Raw genomic sequence first — 25,983 nt, 5'->3', positions numbered from 1 at the left:
TGTTATAAATATCAATTATAATTATAAATTGCCATGAGAGCAAGGATTTGATTAATTTTTTATTACAGGTAAGCCCTCCACCAATTCCTCCTAAGGCTCACCAAGACACTCCATCAGCTCCTTCGACCCTGGAAAGAGTATCTAATAGACAGAACCATGGTCACTCGGAGAATTATTCCGTGCCGAAGATGCAGACGCTCTCCGTGGCGTCCGATACGGAGAGCACCGTGTAGTGACGATATATCTCCCTAGTCTTTAGCGGTTAGTACCTAGTGATGTATATGTGCCATTATGGTCAGGCGCCGATTCCTGTACTCGATTTATCTCTCGAGTCATCGGGAGGATTCTTTTAGACGGTAATTTAAGATAAGCATAAGAATATCATCGTCGTTGTCGTCGTTGTATCTAACGGATGGATGCCGAGACTAAGACGGATTTAAATCTGTCATTATCGAGGTCTCTGATATCTGCACGTAGTTTGATAAGGAACTGTAAGCCGAATAAACAATTGGAAATTACATCGAACGTAACATGAACAGACCATATTCAACTCGCGTATATACGTACCTTCATAAAGAAACAGAGAAGAAAGGTAAAAAAATGCGTAATAATCGCCTTGAACACCGAAAACATTCAGCAAGAAGCTTCTTAATGAATTGGACTCATCTGGATGTAATCGGCGATTAAATCACTATATATATATATAAATTTTATGTTAAAGAATCGCTCTTCCGAGTATATTGATCCATACATACACTGTCACTATATATTTTGTAATTTATTTATATTTTCAATGAGAAAATAAAGATAATTTTTAAATCAACGACACTGCTACAAACTATATAGAGATATTATCAATTTATAGTTGCAGGCGTGATTAAAAAGAAATTCATCTCGAGATACTAAGGAGTATATAAATTATGTATTTTGTCACAGTTCTTTTTTTTTCTTCGTCTTATATGAATGTATATACAAAAGTATGAAAAAATCGTATGATTTTACGCTTTAACTTATGCTATCTTTTCTTCTTCTTCATGGCATATAAAATAAAAAGAAAAATTTGTAAACTTCTATAAAAAAGTAAATAAAACATAAAATTATACATATACATATACAGAATGATTTTTAATTATATGTTCATTTTTTTCAAAGAATTTAGCTTCCAAAATAAGAAAAAAATGTCATAAGAAGTAAAGTTTAAACGATCTAAATATTATGACATTTTTATGATATTTTTTTTTATTTATTTAGATCTTTAGGTCTTTAGATTTATTCTCTGAAATATTGATATATAATTAAAAATCATTCTGTATAATAGAGAAAGAAAATAGGCATTGGAATGTATACATTGCACAATACTGAGTTCAAAGAGAGAGAGAACTTAAGGTACGATGGAAATGAGATTAATGAATATGCGATAATGATTCGAGATCATTTTTGTTCTCCGTATCTTCTCGAATATCATTGTCAATTAGCGGCAACAACTATTCGCTGAGAATTGGAGATTCACAAATTGCAGCCGAGTCGCTCCTAAGTAAAAGTAATAACAAGCGCAAATATATATATGTCGGGTCAATCAGAGTAATTGGACAATTCAATACAAACCTAATACTCATACTACGTAATTTTTAATGTTCTATTTTAAATATAGAAAGTTGTATTCAAAATAAGATCTATAAATTATAAACTTTATTATCTCATTGTGCTCTTTCAACTGCATGATTATTGAATAAAAATGACATTAAAATATTTTCCAATGATATAAGCGATAATCATCGATTTGTAACTATAATATATTATATAATATATTATATATTATACTTTGATGTATTATATATATTATATATTATAATATATATATATATATATATGTGTGTGTGTGTGTGTGTGTGTGTGTGTGTGTGTGTGTGTGTGTGTGTGTGTGTGTGTGTGTTTGATATAGTTATGTTAGATTATTGGAATATATTTTAATGTGACAATTATCTCTTTGAAATTACTCTGACAGACCTTTCATCTGTAATATATAAACAGGCACTCACACATACACGCTAATTAATATGGCTAAGTATGTAAGTACAGTCATGGCCGCTTCTTAAAATATATATAACGACGATTGTTCAAGTCTTTATTGCGCGTTGGACACTTAAGCTAGGCATAAGCTAAATTACTTTGTACGTTGTTCTCGTTTGTGGCACGGACCTCGTCAGACGGACGTTTCCGCATTAGTATCCTTCCTGCAACAGCGACAATTTGCGATTAGATCCGATCTGGTTGAAGGATATCGTGACACGGAAACAATTAGCGACAGAGACAATCGTTACGTTTTGCAGGGCGATTTATAAATTTATATCGTCATGCGCGCTTACCTCCTCGCTGATGGTTTAACAGTCGTCATGGCAAGCACGGATCACAGAAAAGATATAGTTATGTTAGAATGTTCCAACGCCACCTTTTGTGCATACAGCAAGGAGAAACACGGAAAAAACCAAAGAAAATCAGAATGAATTAAAACGAGCGTTACGAAATGGCGCTAAAAGAGAAACACTGTAATTTAAGTATGTTAGCTCCACTGTCGCCCATCTTTTTTTATATACGCTGGATGTGACGTATTTGTATTATCTTTTGTAAATTGTTTTATATGTTAATGAATGTAGGAACTTCTTGAATAATCGTTTATATAAAGCTTTCTATTTTTATTCAAACGTGACTACGTGATTTTATTTTTACAATTTTATTAATCTTAAACTTTCATTACAACTCCATTTTCTATTAATTACTGCAGTTACAGATTATTCCGAATCACATTCACTTTAAGATTCAATTCATGAATCTTTTAGTTGTTAATTAAATAACAAAAAAGCTCATAATAAAAACAATTTAAAATCTTTCTCTGTCATTTTCACACTTTTAATTCAAACATCAAATCCATCGTATAAAAAGCTTGTTCAAATCTTTAATCTAGATCTATTAAGAAAAGTCACCTGCGATACCCGATTAAAAAATAAATCTTTTGAACCGTGAAGCGTGATATTACTCACTCAGTTTCAGTGATAGTTTGCTCATATTGCTGTTGTTGCTGTTGCTGCCTGATTGCCGCTAGCTCGTTGCTATGCTGTAGATCGTGAGTCAACGAGCTCGATAATATCCTGCCGCTCATCGGCAGGATGTAGTCAGGCCTATCGTCCAAGACCGAGGGGTTGCCTATTTTGCCGCGTTTCAGGCTGCCGTATCTTTCGGAACTATTGAGATTGTCGTGTTGAGAACCGTGCAAGCTCTGACCACGTTTCAGGCTGCCATAACGCTGTTCGGAACCGCTTAGATTCTCATGATTCGAATTCTGCGAGTGATGACTCATGCTAGATGCGAGAATGCGCGACGACATGGACAACATGTACGGAGTAGGCGACACCGTATGGTCTTCTTCGGCAGTATAGGGAAACAGGTACTTCTCACCCAGATGGTGCACCTTCTCCTCACCCTCCGAGTAATTCTCATCTGGCTGATTCTTTTGTGGCGAACTCATCTCTGGATACGGCAGCGGATTTGGGCTCGAGGTTTTATTCGAGGCCATTTCGTTATCTGACATAGTGCCGCCGGACCATTGACTGCCTCGCACGTCCATCACTACGACGAATAATATTGTTTATTATTATCATTATTATAATCTCGAAAATTATATCATAGTCTTGCAATATATTTTTCGCTTTTTATTTTTAATCTGTAATTTGCGTCTCACCATTTGATGACAAGTATGCTTCTGGCAATTGAGAACTCCATCGAGGAGCGTAAATGGGTTTGATGTTGGGAAACAATTCGGCATTCGAACAAAGTATGTTCAAATGTTCAGCGGGATTGGTGTGGATGTTGGGCAGGTAGCTGTGGGCGACGTGCTGCTGCGTGGATACTCCCATATTTCTATGTGACCTCGATGTGACGTCATCCTCATCGGAACTATGCGAACTGGCAAGATCCAAACTCCTACCGCCTCCTTCAGCTTGTGAACCGTCGGAATCTGATTCTGATTCTCTGCGCTGACCTCTTGTTTCTGTAGATTCTGTTAAATATTGCAATGGAATATTTTTCCTTGTTTAATCTATATTATCAATTAAAATATTTTTTTTACATTGTCGAATGAAAATAATTTAGGAAGCAAATCAAGTTGCAAATAAAATGCTAATAATAAATTTTTCCGTCAACTGTTTTTAAAAGTTGTACCTTGTCGAGAATTTAATGCTGATCGATGACTCCTCGACGGCAAATACGGATCTCGATCGCTATTGTAGTTGCTCGTGGACGTTGATGTATGTCTCAAGTGCGTATCGCTACGATAAGGACTCGAGCCTGTTTTATTTGTACTTCTTGAAGTTGTGCTGCTCGTGGACACGCCAACATGGACTCTTTTACATACGGACTCTGCTCCGCCATAGGTTGAAGAATAAGCTAGTGCTGAACGCTGAAATAGAATATCAATGTAACAAATAATTAATTAGATGCATGATATTATCATATGTATTTGATTCTTCAAATAAATACCAACATTGCATTTAATTTCATTATCTTTACTTGACAATTTTTGATCGATCAGTATAAACTTAAAATCACGTTTACCGAATGGCCGTTTACGTTCTGACTGCTACTTCCGTTGCCCATGCTTCCTTCCAGTAAAGATGTTTTTTTGCCGATACACCTTAACAGACTCTGATACAAATTTCTTCTCACTCTGCCATTAATGAAACAATAGCCGATTAGACTGAACGACGCGTGAATCACGATAGCGACACTCAGTAAGTATGATAGCGTCGACGAGTTTTCCGATGCATTCAGAACTGCTAGAGTCCACATCGATCCTAGCAAGGGTAGCGAAGCCACAGAAAGCCATAGAAGCGTTCGCAGATTTCCAAAGCCCATAATGTGTTCTTTCAAAGTAAACGCTGCGCGAATACACATCACGAGAATGCAAAAATTCACTAGTACGGCCACGCAAACGGGTCCTATTAGCGACCAGATCACAGTTTCATAGATGGATAGCCAGCAGCTGGAAGATGAATTAAAAATTTATGTAAATTTACGTAAGAAATCATAAAAAAATCATTTCCGATTTAATTTCAAGTTTTAATTCATTTATTTGTCTGAAAATATAACTTTTAATATTATAATAATAGATTATTAAGATCAACTTACAAATAGAAATTTCCATATTGATCGGCCCTGACGCCGATAGTAAGTCCAACAATGACAGCTGGCAAACCGTATCCCATAGTGTAATAAAATCTCATTTGGCCGTGGTTCACATCTCTCATTTCTGTCAGCATCCGATAAAGATGAACAGAATCTACGAGAGTCCAGGCAAAGGTGCTCAACCAAGCGTAATGAAGTCCTATCGCCGTGAGTTTGCATGGAAATTCATTGGAAATAAGAGGACTTCTAGCCTTGAGTGCAATTAGGTATAAGATTTCCGCCACAAAAACGCATAGCACCAAATTTTTATGAATGCTGTTGGAGTTGGTGCCACCGCCGCGGATTAGCGCCAATATTAGGAGAGCGGATAATAACAGTGGCAAGGCAAGCATAAATGCGCTGTAACTGGTTACATCCTCCAGCAAGGATGGCTCGGGAACATATTCGAGATCGAGGACATCCGTCAATATAGCAAAGGTGGATAATTGCATGCAAGAACAGTTTACAATAGTGCCAAAAGACAGAGAATTATCCTCGATTTCTGTAGTGCAGCCCATTCGACTCCATTCGCCGACTCTGAAATTCATTAATTAAAAAGAAATTTTTTTTTTAAAGTGAATTTACATGAAATTTTAATTAAAATAAATATGATAAATTTGAAATTTTTCTATTAAAAAAACTGTTAAATAAATTTATTAATTATATTAGTTTTTTTTTATAAAGAATTAGGAATTTTTAATTCGTGAGAAAATTTTTAATTCATAAGGAATCAATTAATTATTATTTTTTTACCCTCTTGCCGTACTCCAATGAACGCATTGTGGATTCGTTCTGGTCTTGAAATCATTATTTTCATTAAGCCAAAGTCTGACTTGAACCGGCGATTGCAATGGAATTCCTGTCAAGGATTCGTAACCGTTATCTGAAGGAACTAACACCGAAACGGTCATTACAGGCGATCCAACTGCTACTTCTACTCCCCATCTAATTGCCACCGAATCATCGAATCTGTAATTCAAATATGATAGTTTGACTAGTATCACCAAACAAGTTATATTTCTCAGTTTATCTTTTTAAGAAACATTTCAAGTTTTATAAAAATAAATAATTAACTGTCATTATATTAAGATAATAATTAATTGATATGGGCAACGTAACATACCTCTGTGGTAAGAGAGAGCCAAGTTCTTTATACTGCACATAACTCAACACTGCTTTCCGATTATTCAGGCTGTTCTTGACATTTAGCTCACCCTGCATAAGAGGTTTGATACCTAATGTATTGAGTGGCATTTGGATCTTTGAGTGTGGATCGAATCTATTAGGATCAGCCATGTAGTTGTTGTATTTTGGAAAGCTAATGGATGGACCAAAATGCGTTGAAGAGCTGAGAAAGGCGGAAGTGTCGGGCAAAACGACCTTTCGATCGGCTTCCGTTGGTCTTGCTGTTGATAAGGTGAGATCTTCCTTATATTCGGCGGCTTCGTAGCCAAAGAGACTCTCTGATGTTACGATGTCTAAACCTAATACTAAAATATGAGATATATAATATAATTAGAAAAATAATTTTGAAATATATTTTCTAGATTATTATTTAATTAAATTTTATTATAGTCATAAACTGTCATACAGATCGTTCTATAAAGAGAAAGAATTAAAATAACAATATCTAAAAATTACAAAGTTATAATATTCAAAAGTATCGAATAATTTATAATAATTTTATAATAAATTATTTTAATAATTAAGATAATTAAATTGGAAAAATAGATAACTCACCAACATTATTGTCGACTACTTCAAAGGGATTGGTGAAAGTGTCATGTTGAGATGCAGTTAAAGTCTTCAGATATTTTGCCATAGCGTCCAGAATCTTATCAGGACTATCTCCGTTGAGCTCTCCTATTTTTTCCCATTTCTCTTTGTACTTGGATCGTAAAATCGCTCCAGCTATACCGACCAAATGAGAGACGTAATCTTTGTCCTGGCTGTGAGTTAAATTCAGACCTACTAGACTTTCTTCGTAACGCAGCAACGCCACCAATAAAGATTCCGCTACTAAAAGATCTGCTCCATACATTTCTCTTGTAATATTCACTGCCCTGTGAATATCCTTCGCCATCTTCACAGCCACGTATGTATTTAGAGTAAGATCTTTGGTCTCCAAAGCCGCTAGTTGATGTCGATGCTCGACGAAGACTTCCGATGTACAGTTAAAGAGATCGGGTGATTGCCAACCGCCAAGCTTATCGTCGCAGGATCTTGAAGTCTTGCCTTCGGCGGTGCCAGGACAATCCTCGACGGCTGTCATTCCAAAGAGAGTCCGCGGCCACCATAAACCATCCGAATATGATCTGGGACATCCATCGTAGACTACTTCACAACCTCTCAGAGTTACCTGTAATGTATTAAATAAATATCGAGATTTTAATTAATTTCACTAAGGATTTCTCTAACATTAAAAAAATAATAATTATATATAAAATCTATTGCATCAATCAATTTTATTAATAGGAATTAATAATTTGAAGAATGTCATATTAGCTGAAATACATTTTATATTATTGTTTTAATTCCTTACCTCGGCGTAAGGATTGGGGCAATCGGTGCATGAACGACCGATCACCCCAGTCCGACAGCGACATTGACCAGTTTCGCTGTCACAGCGAGGCCCAAAGCTACCAGTTGCATAACATTCGCACGGTATACACTCCTTCCGTCCGTTTGGCTGATAATGATTCTCCTTGCAATGGCATTCGCCGGTAGTCTTATTGCAAGCAGGATCATAGCCTTTATTTTCATCGCAGTGGCAAGGTCCACAAATTGGAGAACCCCACCATGTCGCTGGACACGGTTGCTCGCCCTTTATCTCACAGTAATCTCCAGATATATCGGCAGAATCGCATTCACATCGATAACCGCGCCGTGCCTCGATCACGTCTTCGATACAAGTACCGGCATCGTTGCAGGGTTCAAGATCGCAGACACGTTCGCAGTCACGACCGACACGACCAGCCGCGCACACACATTCGCTCGACCGCCATCGTGCAACGCAGAGTGAGGCTTGCGGACATTCTGACGTGCATTGAGTCTCGGAAGGGCAACCAGCATCAACGTTCTCTTGGACGGTCGGTCGCTGAAGAACGCTTTGATTTGTACCAATTCGTACATCTTGTAAGCAGCCGTCGAAAGACGGTAGATCAACGTTGATCGCTTGATCTGGACCACCTACGAGGATTCTGCCGACATACAGGCCCTGCAATTTGGCTGGTAACGGCACAGTCACAGGCCGATCGCGATAATCCGTGTCTAGAGATACATGACCGCTCTGCCAGACGATTTCCACGCGATGCCACTCGCCGTCTGCAACAGTACCTCCAGTTCGGATTACGTCAGCACCGTCCAGTGAGACAACTAGCTTGCCCTCTCGAATCTCTAACAAGACCGAGCTGTTCTGGCCTATCTGCACGCTCATGACAAATGCCTGTTGCGTGCGGGTTCGAAGACTCAGCGCCGTCGTCCATGGCAGCTGGATAGGTCGCAGTAATGGATTGAAGCCGAGCATGCCGTCGCCGTGGAAACCGTACGGTGCGCCAATTTCTTCGGCACAGGTAGGACCAGCGAAGCTGTGTTCGCACTCGCATACAAAACCTGACCAGATCTCGCGACATTTGCCATCGTTTCTGCAAGGCGAAGAGGCACAAAAGGCAGCTTTTTCGGGGCAACCGGCGTTCGTTCCATTGTCAGCCACAAAAGAATTCAAATCAACGAAAATATGGTCGATGTAGAGATCACTGATGCATCCGACATAATCTTTATTTCGAATCTGAAAGCTGGATGGGATTGCTGGCAAACCGCCCAACTGCAACGGTCCGGTTAAATCCAGAAATCTGTGACAGGTCTCGGTAACGAGTCCGCAACGTTCCTCAAGGACCCTCTCATTCCTGTCGGCACAAGCCCATCTCGGACCTAGTCTCTCTCCGTGCTTTAGAGCGAGTGCGACGTCGCAGTCGTCCAGAGACACCGTCACCGTCCGATTGATATACGAGACCACAACTTCGTGCCATCGACCGTCCGAGACACCGCCGGGAATACTCGCCGTTGCTCTCGTCACTTCGTCACCGAGAGAAAAGCTGAATTGTACGCGCGAATCTACGATCTCCAAGGCAATGAAGTCATGACGTTCGTTATATCTGCCGTTGTAGAGTAATAGGCCATCGGCTAGCTCAGTGGCAAATTTCAGCCTGAGGTGAAGACGATGACGTTGCCTGAGTGAAGCAAAGGTAAGAAATGTTGCCGGACCGAAACTACGCGCCCTCAGCTCACAGAGAGGTGTTACACTCTCCAGAGCGGACACGGGGCAACCCTCGCAAGTGAAACCGCCGGTGTTCTTTACGGCACATTGAGAGCCACCCTTACAGATGCCAGGCCAGCAGGTATCGCCGTACAATGAAATCTCGCAGTTCATGCCGGTGAAGTCCGGTCGGCAGGTGCACGAGTATCCGCCCTCTCGTCTGTGGCAGGTACCGCCGTTAACGCAGGGATTCGAATAACACAGATTCACCTCGGTGTCGCACATGTAAGCCTCACGACTGCCGGTGAAGCCGCGAGCGCATCTGCATGCGAACGTAGTCACCGGATAGATTGGCCGGAAAAGAACCGTATCACTGCTGGCGAAACCGGACGCGTTACCAAACTTGAGCACTGTCAAACACTCTTCGAAATTTAAGCAGGGCTCGCGGACGCAGAGATTATCGTCGAAAGGCAGAACGGTGACGGTCGACAATCTCGCCAAGATACCACGATTGAGATATACCCGTTCCTGAAGAAACTGCGGACTGTAGAATTCGTCGACCGTACCTGGCTCGACTCTGCGTGCCGAGAAACTCACATTTAGGATTTTGCCGTGCACGTTCGCGTCTTCCTGAACGCTAAAGAGAAAGATGTTCTCGCGTGGACACGGAACGATGGCTGCTAGGCCGTCTAGAAAATAACCCAGAAGAGGACTGAGAAATGCCTCCACCGTCATGTCGTCCAATCTCACAGTGATCGAATTTAATAACATTTCGTCAGTGATTAGACGCACCGATAATGTCATTGTAGCCTTCGCCTCATTGATGCCGTCCGTCACGGCGACCTCCATGGTTGCTACTCGCGGTACGTTAGTATTGAGTTGCGGCGACAACCGGATCTCACCGGTAGTTTTATTGAGCTCGATCAGATTCGCGTTGTTGCCGGCGAGGATACTGTAGACGAGATTGTCCGTCACATCGGCGTCTACCGCCGGTATCCGGCCGATCGGCGCGGTTGGGAAGAAATCTTTGAAGTTGTTGAAGATTATTTGAAAGTCCTTGAGCACTGGCGCATTGTCGTTCACGTCGGTTACTAGAATCTGTACCATCGCGTCTGAGCGTAGCGGCGGAGACGCGGCTCGTATCACGAGTTCAAACTTCTTCTTTGGCGATTCGTAATCAAGTTCCTCTTGAGTGATCAACTCGGCACGATCGGCGCCCTGGTGAATGCGCAGAGAGAAACTGTTGGAATCCTCGCCACCGATGATGCTGTACTGCACTTGTGCATTAGGACCCTCGTCTGGATCGTGAGCATAAATTTCACCGACAGTCGAGCCAATCGGTGAGTTTTCAGCGATGTATAAAATAATCTTATCGTTTTCAAAAGCGGGCGGCGAATCATTGATGTCTTCGATTTTGACGGTGACAGGAACAACGGATGAGAGTGCAGGTGAGCCGCGATCTATGGCGACGGCTTTCAAAATGTAACGTGCTACCGATTCTCTGTCGAGCGGTTTCGCAGTTCTAATGATGCCTGTCGTGGAATCAATCGCAAACGCGCCATCACCATCATCCTCTAAAGCGTATCTCACCTAGATCAATCAATATCATAAGTTTATTAGATAAGCAATAAAAATATTAGATAAGCAATTATCAAATTTTTATTATCATTTTAAAAAAGATCAATGTGAAAATATGATTAACTAAATAATTTTACAGTGATTACAGTGATTACCTATTTATTTATATAAACAATTATATTTTTCATTTATAAAATTATGCAGTGTTTTATAAAGAAGCTTACCCGGCCATTGAGATCGGTATCTGCATCAGTTGCTGCAACTCTTAGCACGCTGGTTCCCACTAAAACATCCTCAGGAATTGAGCCCTGATATTGTGGCGCTTCGAAAATTGGTGCGTTGTCGTTCACATCTGTGACGGAGATCTCTACGTCGGTGGTATCCGACAACGGCGGTATCCCACCATCCCGAGCAGTCACCGTCAACAAATACGAGGGTACTAGTTCACGATCGAGCGCTTTAGTTGTCGTGATCGCACCGGTCTGTGAATTGATGGTAAATTCGGTGACCACTTGCTCGCCGCTGTCCGTCGCCAGGCTGTATGTGATCTGAGCGTTCTTGCCGACGTCAGAATCGGTGGCACTCACCACCAGGACGGTCACGCCGATCGGCGCGTCCTCGAATACCGAGACCGAGTACGGTGCGTTCTCGAATACCGGAGAATAGTTATTGGCATCCGACACATTGACATAGACTAGAGCGGTGTCAGTGCGGCCGCCGCTATCTGACGCCGTCACCGTCAGTACAAACCGTTTCTCCTGCTTATAGTCAAGTGGCTGAGCGACGGTGATGAGACCGCAGCCGTTTTGCGACGCGATGGAAAAGCGTCCGCGCGTGTTGCCGCCTGTAATCTCGTAGTGAATCCTAGCGTCCTCATCCGGATCGGTGGCAGTCACCGAGGCAACCGGAGTACCAGGCGGATCGTCCTCGGATATCACGGTCTCGTAATTTTTTGGTTCAAAATAAGGATCGTTGTCGTTCACATCGGTCACCGTGAGAATTACAGTTGCACTCGCAGATTTTGGTTCGTCACCGGAATCCGCTGCGATCACAGTAAATTGGTATCTGAAATTGAAACGAGACTTTCTCGTCAAGAATTTCCTAAAGAATCTATCGGTAAAATTTAGCGCATAAAAATTGGTTACTATATACACTTTTTACTTTCAACTACTAATTTTAAATACAAATTTTTACGTGCATTAGTTTGCATTGCAGTTATTCTAATTTTAATTAATTGACGATTTAATAATTGACAAAAAAGAGATTAATACCTTGAACATTGTTCGCGATCTAATTGCTTCGTCGTGTAGATCCAACCGGTCTCCGCATTAACGGTAATGGGAAAGTTTTCTGTGGAGGCGCCGGTGAAGTCGCGTGCGCCGATGGTATATTTGATAAGCGCGTTGTTACCCTCGTCGGCATCGTACGCCTGTACCCGCAGCACCGAGTATCCTAATGGTACGTTTTCTGACACCGATTCTTGAAAATGGCTAGTATAGAATCGTGGTGCGTTGTCATTCACATCCCTGACCATCACCAAAAGCTGGGTAGTATTAGAACGGCCAGGGGAGCCACCGTCCTGAGCGCGTATGACGATCTTGTAACTTCTGGTGGATTCGTAATCGAGCGGCTTGACGAGAGCAACGTCGCCACTCATCGAGTCGATCGAGAAAGTGTTTTGCGTGTTGCCGCCGATGATCGCGTAGCGAATAGCCGCGTTAGCGCCGGCATCCGCGTCCGTTGCTCTGATACGCGCCACTACTGGATTCGTTGTGTAATCCAGGTCTTCCGGTACAGCCGCTGAATATGTGCGCTCGGTGAACTGTGGATAATTGTCGTTATCGTCCAGCACACGTACTACTAATGTTGCGTTCGCGCTACGTCGAGCCGAGGGTGGTGTCGCTTGATCGGTAACGCTAAGCACCACCGTGTAGATCTCGGTATGTTCGCGGTCAAGTGCGGTTCGCGTGGTCACCACGCCGGATCTGAAATCGTCAAGATATAATATATAAATTGATATAAAGATTGTATAAAATTTTATTTAATTAAAATTGATCTTGTGAAAGATTTTATTATAAAATTCTATAAACCAGAGAAATTAAGCCAAGAAGAAAGGAAAGAATATTAATATAGTTTATTTGTGTTACTATTAGCATAAAAGAAAAAGATATTCTAATTCACATTAAATAATGAAAAAACAAGAATAAATTTATAAAAAAAAACTTAAGAATTTGCTATTAAGGAAAGAAATTTATTCTAGAAATATTCTTGAATATTTCTGACCTGGGGTCGATTCTAAAGGTTGCTCCGTCCTCCGTGTACGTGGTACTCGTCATAGTGGAAATAATAGAGTACTCGACTTCGGCATTTCTTCCTGTATCTTGATCCGTGGCCTTAACCGTAACCACTGTGGAACCCACAGGAACACCCTCACGTACCGACGCATCGTATTCCGGCCACTCAAAACTGGGCGCATGGTCGTTTGCATCCAACACATTAACTTGAAGAGTCGTAGTGCCTGTGCGTGGGGGAAACGAGTCGTCCACCGCCAACACCTAGTCAGCAAATAATTCGTATTTTCAATTTTAAAAAATCTCTACATTTTAATATTTTTTTTAGAAAGAGAAGAGTAGATATGGATTTTTTTATTAAATGTATTCTTATTGTTAAAGTATTCTAGGTATTCCTTACTAAATAATTTCATTTTTTTATTTCGGGTTTCGAGTTTAATACGTACTCGAAAATAATGCACGTCGACGTTTTCTCTATCCAATCTAGCACGTGTTGTCACTCTTCCGGTCACTGGATCGAGAGCCAATAATGCCTGCGATCTCGCATCTATCAGCGAACTCATGGAGTACCGTACGGCACCGTTCTCGGGATCTCTAGCTCTCACCGAAGTCACGTACACCCCCGGATCCTTTTCTTCTTCCACCGCGGCGACGTAGAGCGGCTGTTCAAAGTACGGCGATTGGTTCTTGAGTTCTCGTCTCACCCTCCTACCTAGATCGGTATCATCCAACTGACGGTGATGGAATACGATCTTCAGCCGATGTTCGGCATCAGTTAAACGCGAGTCGCCGGTGCAACGTAGGTTCATGCTGACCGAGACCTTCCACAACGGATCGACCAAGCATTGTTCGGTGGCGGAAACCAAGTCCCCAGCGGCACCCTCCACAAGGAACCTGGGGTCCGCCACCCCACCCCATCTCGTTTCACACTCTTTCAATGCTGTCTGCGGTAGAAAATCGCGGAGGGCTGCCACTAATTGAGACGTCCGCAGACACACCTCGGTGAACCTATGGATATAATTGGAGCTTCGATTATAAATTTTAGATGAAGCTTCGAGTATTCTATCCAATACTTTTTTTTTTTTATCGTATATTATATCGAAGAATACAAAATTTCTATCAAAAAAGAAATTTTTGTTATTTTTCATATTATCTTCATTCAAAAGTTGACTAGATAAAATAATGATTGCACTTGAACGAATTAGATAGATTGATTTTTCTATTATTTAGAAAATTTACTTCATCGCCGCATTTATACTTTGTCAAACAAACTAGCTTTCGATATTACAAGTCATTAACTTAACTTAATTGGCATCACTTTCATCTCTTTATTACTTTCATCGTAATATCTTTATCTAAATCCGGTTCCAACCTGTCTGTGCTAGGCATCGCATAAGAAGCCAGAGTTTCCGCCATCCAGCCCCTGGTGGCTGCCAGATCACGATTTTCTCCGCCACATCCAGTAATCAAGATCCTTAGTGGTAAACTGTAGTAATCGATGGTGGGTCTACCGAGACGAGAGCTCGTCGAGTCGACGTAGAAGGTGAAGACGCGTGGATATTGAAGGCCATCGCAGCTGAGCGTTCTCGCCAGGGTCACGCGACCTGTATGCGGATGGACCTTGAGGAGCTTTCGGGCAAACCAGGCGGTGCGCTCGCCGGACGCCTCGTACTTGCGACGACCGCCCAATTGCGGCACCCCGGCCTCGAAGACGACGGTGCCGATGGGCGTGTTGGACGGCAGCACTGCCAGATATCCGTCGCCCAGAGTCCACAAGGTCGCCAGGAGCAGGAGCACCCATCTCCACTTCGCCATGGCAACATACACTTAATCCGCGCGATCCTGCGGTCTGTGCTGTTCTCTTCCTGACGAGCGTCCCATCATCGCCTGTCGTCGCGATTCTTTAACGCGCCGATACGCCGGGAGTCACCTGGAGGAAGATATATCAATGTCGAATTTTTTGTCGAGGAAAGATCCGCGCGCATCGCAATTGCAATTATGATTATTGGAATATGTGCTGTATAATACGTATGTATATGTATTAATATGAATATGATGTTAGTTTGAATATGATACTAGTTGCTAAAATAACTCATTTTTATCAGAATAATAAAGTAATTTCTATCATTTTATTATTAAAATAAACGGAAAAAGGCAACTCGTTTGCTTTTTTCCAAGTAATTACTTTGAAGCAATTTGCTCGGTGCTAAAATATCAGGATCAAGAAAAGCGAAAGATGATAGTAGTAATCACGGAGGACAACATCGCGACTGAAGGCAGTCTCGTGTAGACTTTTTCTCGTCCTGTACGCAGCCTTTAACTCGATCTGGAAGACGGGTCGCGCGGCTAAGGACGAGTCGCGGCGTGTATAAGGACGTGAGGATGGCAGGCTTGTTCTTACGCCTTATTTCGCTTGCGAGCGAGTTTAATCGCTCTCTCGGCCAGTACGGCAAAGTACCATAATTGCCAGTACGGCGGTTTTCGAGGTGCACACGTTTCCCCCTCGCGAGAGGCGACCTTCCCTCGTGCAAAACGTGGGAAACGGACTGCTTCCGGTCGTGCCCTCGTGCAGCGAGGTACCCCGAAGATACCGGCCTTTCGTCGTACCGTACGAGATTTGCGTCGTTTACCTCTCACATTACGTGCATGCTCACATCGCGTATCGCGATGTTTTTAATTCGATCGGCCGCAGGTCGATCCGCCGTTTCTCAAGCGCGTGTCCTTTTTCACGCTCGACTTCGGCGCGCGAGAAAGTCGATCTCGAGCACTGGAAACTCGCGTCTACCGAGACGATCTTCATCTGGTGAAGGAGCACGTAAAAATTTCTCTGATCTATAATATGCGAGAGAGCGCGTTTTTGAGCCTTAGTTAGCTCGGCTTAATTAATTCAGCTGAAGTAATTAATTTCATTATGTCATTATATATTTCTTATTAACAATTTATGTTACGATTAGAAATTAATAATCTTATATATGAGTAATATGTTTATAGGACAATGAAAGTTTGACGTACGAGTTTGAGTACTTTTTTTAAATGGGTATCCTTGACATCTAAACTTTAAGGAACAATGGCAAGTAATCTAATATCCAGGAATGCGACATCCGCTGTCATCCGCTCGGAAGAGCGGAAGACCGCGATCTTTATCTTGAGTTCATCGTAAACCTCGTTGCACATCTGTCTGCTTATGCAGCACATACTCTGTCTTTCATACAAGTCAAAATATACTGTTTCTTTTTATATTAAATAATGTATAATAGAATTTGCAAGTCAACATACCAAAGAAGAACAGATAATCATCTACATCTCTTTGATGAAAATATCAGTCGCTTTCTTTAATTATAGCTGTCAGAGTAATTCTAGGTTGTCCGAAGGAAAAGAATTGTCTTTACATTATTGCGGTAATTCTTCTTACTCTCACACACAAGAATAATCTAATATCTTTATCACAAGGCATATATTGTATATATTAATATAATATTATCAACTTTCTCTTGTAAATTGTTTATAATCGAAAATTACAGCAAAAAGATTACATGAATACATTATTGTTTCTAATATCTCGATAAACGAAAAGAAAAGAAAAGAAAATAATATTAAACCGCATGGTGCATAATCTGGGACAATTTCTAGATTAAAATACATATATGCGGTGAATTTGTGAAATAAATTCCTTCGTTCACATTCGCATCACTTATCTCTTTTGGTGTTCGTTGCTGATAAAACTGAATCCCACTTGTGTATTGAAAGTGCATAACGCAGTCCGATATCAAGTGCATAAGCCGCAGGACTTGAGGAGGACTCCGGAATAACGTTCGATTACTTTGCTTGTTTGGTTGTATCTGTATAGATAGCAGGGAATTCAATTTAAGACCTCGAAAGATTCAACGAGCCGTTCGATTCCAGAGCGTGTACTTTTTAAAAAAGTAACTGTAAAATCCTGACTATGCGCTATTTAATAATAAAACGATAGCGAGCGCATCGATAGAAACGTGGAAACAAAACGTTGAAGAATCGACACGAACAAAATCGTGACAGAATCGAACGAGTGGAAAGGTTCGAGAGAAAAGGATGGGAATGTAATGCCGTTAGATTTTTTTATGGGCGATGTTAAAGTTTTAAGATATCTCAATCTTCTGAAGCACGTTTGACGTAAGATTTCCAAACGAAGAGAGAAGAACCTGACTGTTCTCTGTATATAATAAACATAGTTGATTCATGTACACGAGTGTCTCGAGACCGATCATCTCCGTTTCTTGAGCAACGACTTCTGTAACAAGTATCCACAAACCGCATCTTGTTCTTCGAACTGATTTGCTGCTGTCGGTACCGATGTTAACGCGATGACTTTTTAAGCGTGTCGCGAAGGAAGAACGACGATTCCTCGGTTAATCGATTATGTATAGAAAATTTTTAATATCTCTCTCTCTCTCTCTCTCTCTCTCTCTCTCTCTCTCTCTGTCTCTCTCTCTCTCTCTCTGCGAATTTGATTGAGAAAAAATATTTCCAAAGAATACATTCTAATAAAAAGTTTAAATACGGAAACATGAAATCTAAAATTAATATTTCATTCGATCGATATAAATAACGTGTTCTCAAATAATTATTATCAATAATTTATTATCAATAAATTCGAACATTATTTTCAAACTGTTTTGATTCCACTTTAAAAAAACGTAGATTAATGATAAAGATTGATTATATTTTTGATTAGAAACAGCTTTTTAACACGATATGTAGATATTTATTATTACGAAAAAGTGTAGTGCTCTGAGATGATTTCAGAAACAAACTCTTCAGTCGTCAATTTGATTTCAACATTGACTCGGTCTCTCCGTTGAACGATTTATTGCATCCAACGTAAGCATCAGAACAAATGTTGAAACGCCTGTGTGTAAAATCTCGCGTGCAACTCGTTGAGCGGACTCGTTGATCGGTCGGGCCGAGAAACTTTAGTCCGCGTAACGCGGCGATGCACCGCGGTGCAATCGCGCGAAGACGCGGCATTCGCGATGCATAGGCGCGTGCATCCTCTCCGTTTCGTACGCGGTCGCGGGAGATTATTCCGTTCGTCGGTCCCCGCGAGAGCTCGTGGCGACCGGCCGGTTGACTGCGCCGAGAGAGCCGAGCACGATAGTCCGATACTTTACCTCGGTATAAGTCCAATCTCGATCCGAACCGGCCGATCACAGGCCGCCTCTACGCCGCCCGAGGGGATCCAACCGATCCGGTTCTCGCCAATCCGCACGGCTGGCGCACCGGCACGGACCCAATCGAACCTCCGGGGGGCTCCCGTCGCGATGGTTAGAGACTTATTTGCAAGAAACGAGATGAGGGAAGAACAAAGAAAAAGAACCACGTCAAATTGTACGCTATCCCTCGGTGATCCGAATGCGACGCGTTTTCCGCTTCAAGAGCGACAAATTTGTTTGTAACTTGAATATTTCCTCGAACCTGGATCTTTATCATTAAAACTAACGAGTTTACGAATTATCTTTTTACTTTTATAATTTTTTATTTGTATAGGAGAGAGAAAAATATCTTCTTTGGATATAAAAAATATTATTTACGGATTTTATCGCACAAATTTAATATTAATCAAAGGTTTGCGGGCTCTTTATAATTAAAGAGTTTTAAGCTCTCTTATTTTATTGGCGCTGCATTTAAATAGGAAAAATAGAGTGATAAAAAAATTAAAAAAGAACGCAGCATTAAAAGCCTTGTTCATTTAGATTATATATCATGTACAACTGTTATCTGCGCTACCAATACACCATTATCATTTAGCTATTTTACGCTAAGTGAGAACATTAATTTTTCCGCTCGACCAAGCAGATTTCTTAAGCCCTTAGACGTGTCATGACTATCTTTCGATCGTCCTAGAAGAATGCTTGAACTGAAGACTGCTCGATGCTATCTCCATGAGATATTAAGGTATGGAAATTTCTCGCAGCTTTCAACGAGCGGTCTTTTGTCGCACCGTCCGCTTCTCGTCTCATCTAAAAGTCTAATAGTTATCGACGCGAAGAGTCCCGTTCATCTGTCACATATAATTGATTGTATCAATAGCGAACGAGAGTCTTCATAATCATAGTTAATTAAATCAAAATTATTCTAATAATAGATATACTGTTACTTAGAATAATGCATATATATATATATATATATATATATGAAGGGATTATTTCCACCGGTATATTCCTCGAAAGATATAATCTAAAATTATCTCTCAAGAACACCTCTTTTCGCAAAGGGCTTCGCAAAGGATACGCTATTTTGTTATTAAATGAAACTGGATGGCCCACTATTAATTACATCGAGAAGGGTCTGAACTTGTCGTGGAATCCGGTCCCGACAATTATCTCGCGCGTCTTCCCTCGAACGCTTTCAGGTCCCAAAACGTGTGCGTCGGAGTTTCGAGTGAATCAGCCTGGACCTGTTATCTCGAACAAGTCTATCATGAAAGAAACGGGCGCGATTTCACCTTTTAATAGAGACATATAAGCATGGGCGATCACCGGTCTTCCGGAAGTTTATACGATTACCGAATCGCCGAAGCAAAGACTATCAAAGATACTCATCCCGTGAACAATGATAAGTTTCGTCACTATTTCCCAATTAACTGTCCTTTGTGAGAGACTTAGAGACCTAGATTTTTATCATAAAATCTAATAATAATTTTAGAACGTTACAAGTGTTTTCAATGTTTTGAGAAACATATTCTTTTTTTAAACAGGGAATGAATTTTTTCCCCACTGGATATTGAAAATTATTTACATTTTGCTTTTAAAAGTTTTATTATTTTATTTATTATCTACTTAAAGTCCATTTCAAAATCAGCTTTAAAATATTACTCCAAAATGATTAAAATAGAATCATTATATCACGGTAATTTAAGTATAATCGAAAAAATAATATTCTATTCTTAAAAGCAAGATATCCTGTTAGTACATATTTTTGGAAAACTGTTAAACTATCATTTCTTCAAAATCAATTTTTCCAATGTTACTTTAAGAAAAAAAAATTACATGACTCGCAAACTAAACTTATGAGATATAATACAGTAATAAAAAAGCAAGTAACATTTCCCTTGACGAGACACATCTCACTGAATATAAATCATTTATTTACACATGTTGTAAACTAAGAATAGCTATTTTAAGTTTGTTTGCTACTACAGCAGAGGGCATCCGCTATCTTTACAACTCGGAAAAAGTCAATGTCGATTCCGTTAGCTAAGAAAAGATAGCGAGAGATACAGTTTATTTCTGCGGATAATCTGCGAATGCGTTCGAAGAAAACTCGTCGAACGATCACAGATTTATGGATCGGCCTCCTGCCGAAGAATGCGATGCGGAAGAGGCGTACGCGCGCGCGTCGCGCGGTCGAATCCTCCTCTCACGTCCGTGAAACAGCTTACGTATGCTCTCGCACACCACACATGCATCCTCGATTAACGATATTCCTCGGTGGGCAAGCTCTCGTCTCACGAGCGAGAATGGGCGGGATACGAAGCGTGAGCCCAACGCATGCTTTCCGCAAAGCGAAATTTCGTCGAGCGAAATTTTCATTCCCTAAGTAATCCCCCGTGCCGTAATAAACGGCTCTGAAGAGAAGAGTCGTTTGGGACCGCATCTCATTACGATTGTGTACGCGAGCGGGGCGAGCGAGAGGAGAAAGACGGGCAAGCGGATAGGAAAGAGGCAGGCAGGCAGGCAGGCAGGCAGGCAGGCAGGCAGGCACGCCAGAGATCGGTAAGAATCAGCCCGGTGATTATTTCGACGAAGAAAAAAACCGTCCCGGACGACTCTGATGAATCGCCAGGGGCGTCTTCTTCTTGGCGGCCAGTGTCAGCGATTCTCCTTCTCCTCTTCCTTCTCTTCTTCTTCTTCTTTTCTCGTTCGTTCGTTTTTCTCCCTCCCTCTCGGTTTCTCTATGCTCGCCAACTTTCTTCTACAACCACCGGCTCGGCTGCCGGCCGTTCGCCCGATGAACACGAACACGCGAGGGACGGTCCGGCCTGGCTATTACAATAACCGGTGTACGTGGTTCCCGCTCAAGGTCGTGACGCGAAGGGAGACCGGCGAGCGAGATCTCTTGAAGAGGAGGCTCGACTCGACTCGAGGATCTCTGTTCTTTCGACGAGAGTCCTCGTCAGACGAGCGAGTTTACTCGAGCGACGGCGCGAACGACGAGGATCAGGAAAGATACGACGCGAAAGAGTTTACTCGCGCGATGCTGCTCAAACTGACAGAGTATTGTACGCATGAACGATATGCCGAGAAGAAAAAGATAAACGTTTCGAGAGTCTTCACGACACGATCGACCGCGCTGCAACACTCGGTATGTTCAGGGAGTCGGGGAGTCGGATTATTACTCGAATAAATCTTTAATAAACGCAGAATTATATATATTATTTGACACTGTGTGAATATAATAAAAATAATTCTCTATTCTTTTGTAGAAAATCTTTAGAAATCTTTTTGATGTAAATGTTATTATCTGTTAATTACTTATTCGTTATTTGTTGTTGTAATCACGTTAATCACGGATTGTTAAAAAATTATATTATAAAACGCAATTATTTTTGCAATGAAAATGATTTTTATTCGCACTTGCTATTTTTTTATTTATTATTCAAATAAAAATTTGCCTAATTGTGTTGTACGTGTTGAAAATAAAGTGTTACGTGTAGGTATCAAATTTTTTTAATTCATTTTTCAGATTTTCAGATTTGCGTGGGTGGAATCTTGAATACTAAAGGGAAAAAGAGACTAAATTGCTGTGGCAATTTCGAGAGTCACGCGATCGATCTTGGTGTCACGCTTGGTGTTCCACTGGGATTTAGAACTACATGTAAACGGCGCGACTTTTCTCTTGGGCTTATCTTCTATTTCTACATATTGATTTTGACTGACAAAAAAGTCTGCAAGAAAGAAGTCTGAGAGTCTCACGCGATCAAACGAGTTGGCGTATCTAACGCGCAACTTGCATCTTTGTTAAACTTAACCGAACCGTATAAATAAGTGTTAATCACTTTTACTGATACCAATTATCATTATTATCGCTAAATAATCTTATCCTAATCTCTAAATATTTTTAATAAATTTAGGTTATTTTAATTATTTGAATTTCATTTAATAATAAAACAGATCAATAAAAACAGAATTTAACCAAAATTAAGATATATATCTGTGTATCGTATACGTTTCATTGTCGGATTCACTTGACGATCTTAATGGACACAGTCGCATCGAGATTTTCCAGCTGCGCGCATTCGGCTTCCAGCGGTGAAGTTAACTCGCCGACATTGTCGGAGAAAACGACAGCGTGCAAATGACAGCGTGGAAAAACGGGGCGAGAAAAGGATGTCGAGATCGAGACCGACGCGAGGATCCACCGTTGCATCCATGTTCAACGACGACACAGGCGCGATATATTCGCGGAGAAATCTCTTTATTTCCGCGGCGGTCACAATGAACACCGTTACGCGCGAACGCAAAACCATATTCGTATAACGGTAAGGCCGGAGAAAAGGGAGAAAGACGGAATTACCGCGAGGTATCCGTTTCGTTCGTTATCGGTAGCCAAGTAGGAAACGGGATCGTCGTTGGATTTACTTGGGCGTGAACGGATCCGATCGGAATCGATTCGCGACGCGTGTATGACCGCGGTGTCGTCGACGTTTTTCGTCGTCAACGCGACAGAGTGCATAGCACCTCGCGAAACACGCATCGATATCTCCAGCGCCGATGACAGAGTATCGTTTCGGCGGTCGTTTCCCGTATAATTGCATCCTTCCGATAATACGCGTTTAACCATCATAGGAGTGTAATCGCCCATAAAATCTTACAGAAATATTATCATCTCTCTATAATTAAATTTTAATTTTATGTTGACTGGAAATGCGTAATGAAATAAAAAATTTATGGATATAATACAGATAATGTGCAGAAATATGATGCAGAGTTGAGTGCACTCGAAGAAGTTTTTTTTATGTATATCCTTTGGAAGAAGAAATCTTGATCTTTTATTAGGCTACTTGGAGAGCCTAACGACAATTCCCCGACGTTGATCCCTCGTTGACTCGATCGCATTCGTGTGCAATGCAGCGGAGCTATATATCTCGAGATTATCTTAGAATCTTAGTTTCGAGGTCGAAAAATCTGGCGAGATTCCCAAAGCAGCAGCCCGTATCGATGCCCGACGGCGTGCGATACAACCATGGGTACGGAGAGATACTCGCTGCGGATAAGGGGTTCTTCCACGGAAGACCGCTCGATTTTATGGAACCTGTTCCCACCGCGCGTACGTACGTGCGTACGTGCGCGTCCCTTCGCGCGACGAGTTTACTTACTTGTGAGCACGTACTTGGTGCGTTTCACGCTTCTACGGAGCCTGCTCGTAAATTAGCGCCAGCGCGGCTGGCCGTCCGTTCGACCGAGACATCCGAAAATCCGTCGGGCGTCTCAATTAGAGATGCCCGCGTGCGATCAGATCCGCTCGGAGAAAAACGGAGAATTTCATTTCAGTATACGTCTACGGTATACATCTCCAGAAAGATCATCGAGTAATAAAATTCCGTCAAGATGTTGATTCAAGTTTCATATTTTCAGAATAAATACGGAGATGGGTCATTATCTCTCTGATGTGTGACATAAACTAAATTAACACGAATAATAATAATTTTTAGTTGTCAAATATATTTGTTTAAATTTTAAAATTAAAGATTTAAAGAAAAATAAAAGTGAGCGACCGGAAATCATAGGTTGAGGAAAAATAGGTTTGCGAGAAGCGACGAAACTTTCGAGTAACGAGAGCTGCTGCGCGAAGCCTCGTGTCGGATACGAGAAAAAGGGGGCGAAAGAGAGGTTAGCAGCCCCCTTTCGCTTCGCTTCGTTCTCTCTTTCTCGGACAGGGGTGAGTGACTCACGTTCCGTCGGCCTCGACGCCGTTCGTCGGGACGCAAACCGCCTACCCTCCAAATATTGATTCGCTCGCCCGAGGAACGCACGCGTCGCAACGCGTGTCGTATCGGGGGAGGCTTTCTCCCCGACGCTTTCGTACAGACTCTTCGTTTTAGGTCTTCCCCGAGTCGAATTTCCCTCGAGACATAACGCCGTTCTCTTCTCGGGATAAGATCTCGTAAAGTCGTTTTGAGGACTTTTTCTTTTTTAAATATAAAGGGAGATTTTGTTCGGAAGAATGAGAGAAGAAATGAAGCAAAAGTCAATCGTTTTAAATACAATGTTAAACATAAGATTTAAAATAAATTTACATCGTACTTTCTTCAAATTCCTTCTATCTTAATTAGTGATAAATTTAATAAGATTACATTTTTTTATAGATCTTGTTAGAATAAATATATATACTAATAAAATAATCTTTTAAGTATGTAATATTTTCTTATTCTTTTTAATTACATTTTTATGACTTAATTTTTAATTATTGTATATAAAAATTATGTCATAGCTTATTGATAGAGAATAATAATATAAACTATATGTCTATATAAAGTCATTAAACTAAAATTGTTAAAATAATAAAACCAACAGTAGCTTTTCTTTCTCTTTGCCACTTTCCCTCTCAAGAGAATGTTCAAGGAAACATTTACTTTAGATTTTCCAAATCATGAGATCATTTAAAAATCTCCAATTTTTAGTAAATAAAATTTTCATATTTTACAAATAACGATTAAGCGCTTGACACTTTTTTATCGCTGTTATTGTTAGACATTGTAATATTCTTCTACAGCTTGATTCAATTTCGATTCAATTCCAACAAATACACCGCGACATGTCATCGATTGACAGCGTGCGCGTTTTTCCCGTCGATGGAAAAATTACGCGGGAAAGAGAACCTCCGATGTTAACGAGTTGCGGTTCGTTAACCAGCGTGGCAATTAAAAAGGTCACTTTTCCCGTGGGAAAGACGTCTATACAACAACGTATATCCGAGGGGAAAGGAAGTGGCAATAGCAGCAACAGAAAAAGAAGTAGAAGCTTTTACACACACGCGTGGCAACGTAAAAGAGAAGGAAGAACAACGGCGTCGCAGAGGTCACTCACCGTCCCGCCAAGGTCGCCGCCGTCGGATGATCGGTGTGTCACATTTCCGTGGAAAATGTTGTATATCACAATTCGGGCCTCGATATCACCGTGGGCAACACGAACGAAACGCGACCTACCGCCTTCGTCCGCGTGTGCGAGACGAAAACCGACGGAAAGTCTCGTGCTCCACGAGATGCGCGCGATACACCGTCTCACGTCAGCGTCGCGACTGCCGCCGCCGCCGCCGCCGCCGCCGCCGCCGCTCCGGCTCCACACGCGCACGCGAGTGTCCCGCGACGCGCGCGTGCGCGCGCTCACACCTGTGCGAGGACGGTGATGTAGACGAGGATTTCGAGACCCTCGTCGAGAGACCTAGGGAATAACCTAAGTTCATTTTTATCTCCGATTTATCAAACAATGAATACTTGAATAATGCAATTTCCGTACAATTTTGTATAAATTAAATATGCACAAATGCAGAAAATATTTACAACAATCCAATCTTATATTTAAAAATGTATATTAAGTTTGCTCTTTGGATTCCACATGATTTTCAAGTGTAATAAATGTATAGAAATTTAAGATGTCCCTGAAT

General features: G+C 41.3%; 2 protein-coding genes across 5 annotated transcripts in view; one reads left to right on the top strand and one right to left on the bottom strand.

The window, feature by feature from the left end:
* spg (dedicator of cytokinesis spg) overlaps positions 1 to 2,707 on the top strand; it is a 47,437-nt gene extending 44,730 nt beyond the window's left edge. For both annotated transcript variants that reach the window (XM_011635230.3, XM_011635229.3), the window contains one exon: positions 69 to 2,707. In XM_011635230.3, the coding sequence (XP_011633532.2) occupies positions 69 to 233 (165 nt within the window). In that variant the 3' untranslated portion in view covers positions 234 to 2,707. The remainder of the gene's footprint in view (positions 1 to 68) is intronic.
* Positions 901 to 25,841, bottom strand: stan (protocadherin-like wing polarity protein stan). 3 transcript variants are annotated; one of them, XR_016138393.1, is made up of 17 exons: positions 25,407 to 25,841; positions 14,714 to 15,271; positions 13,788 to 14,349; positions 13,334 to 13,605; positions 12,322 to 13,035; positions 11,275 to 12,115; positions 7,760 to 11,062; positions 6,958 to 7,576; positions 6,341 to 6,707; positions 5,971 to 6,186; positions 5,182 to 5,754; positions 4,609 to 5,035; positions 4,216 to 4,453; positions 3,737 to 4,054; positions 3,039 to 3,624; positions 2,367 to 2,449; positions 901 to 2,234 (listed from the first exon to the last, which is right to left on the bottom strand). XR_016138393.1 is itself a non-coding variant. In XM_089072995.1 (16 exons), exons 2-16 carry the CDS (start codon positions 15,154 to 15,156, stop codon positions 2,425 to 2,427), a joined length of 9,504 nt encoding a protein of 3,167 aa, XP_088929121.1. In that variant the 5' UTR covers positions 15,157 to 15,271; positions 25,407 to 25,841; the 3' UTR covers positions 901 to 2,424. The 3 variants fall into 3 exon arrangements, 2 of the variants coding, with proteins under 2 accessions (XP_088929121.1, XP_088929120.1); XM_089072995.1 differs by having other exon boundaries at positions 901 to 2,449; XM_089072994.1 differs by lacking the exon at positions 2,367 to 2,449.
* Positions 25,842 to 25,983: the final 142 nt, after the last annotated feature.

Source organism: Pogonomyrmex barbatus, unplaced genomic scaffold (genome assembly GCF_055798465.1).
Source record: "Pogonomyrmex barbatus isolate J1 unplaced genomic scaffold, ASM5579846v1 scaffold14, whole genome shotgun sequence".
Classification (NCBI taxonomy): Eukaryota; Metazoa; Arthropoda; class Insecta; order Hymenoptera; family Formicidae; genus Pogonomyrmex; species Pogonomyrmex barbatus.
Note: the sequence above shows the minus strand (reverse complement) of the source record. Positions and strands in the feature narration are given on the sequence as shown.

Coding starts and splice junctions, on each gene's coding strand:
- stan (XM_089072994.1), bottom strand. CDS start 15,156: ATGGCGAAGTGGAGATGGGTGCTCCTGCTCCTGGCGACCTTGTGGACT. Junction 12,116..12,321: donor GATCGCGAACAATGTTCAAG/GTATTAATCTCT, acceptor TTTCAATTTCAG/ATACCAATTTACTGTGATCG. Junction 11,063..11,274: donor ATACCGATCTCAATGGCCGG/GTAAGCTTCTTT, acceptor TGATTGATCTAG/GTGAGATACGCTTTAGAGGA.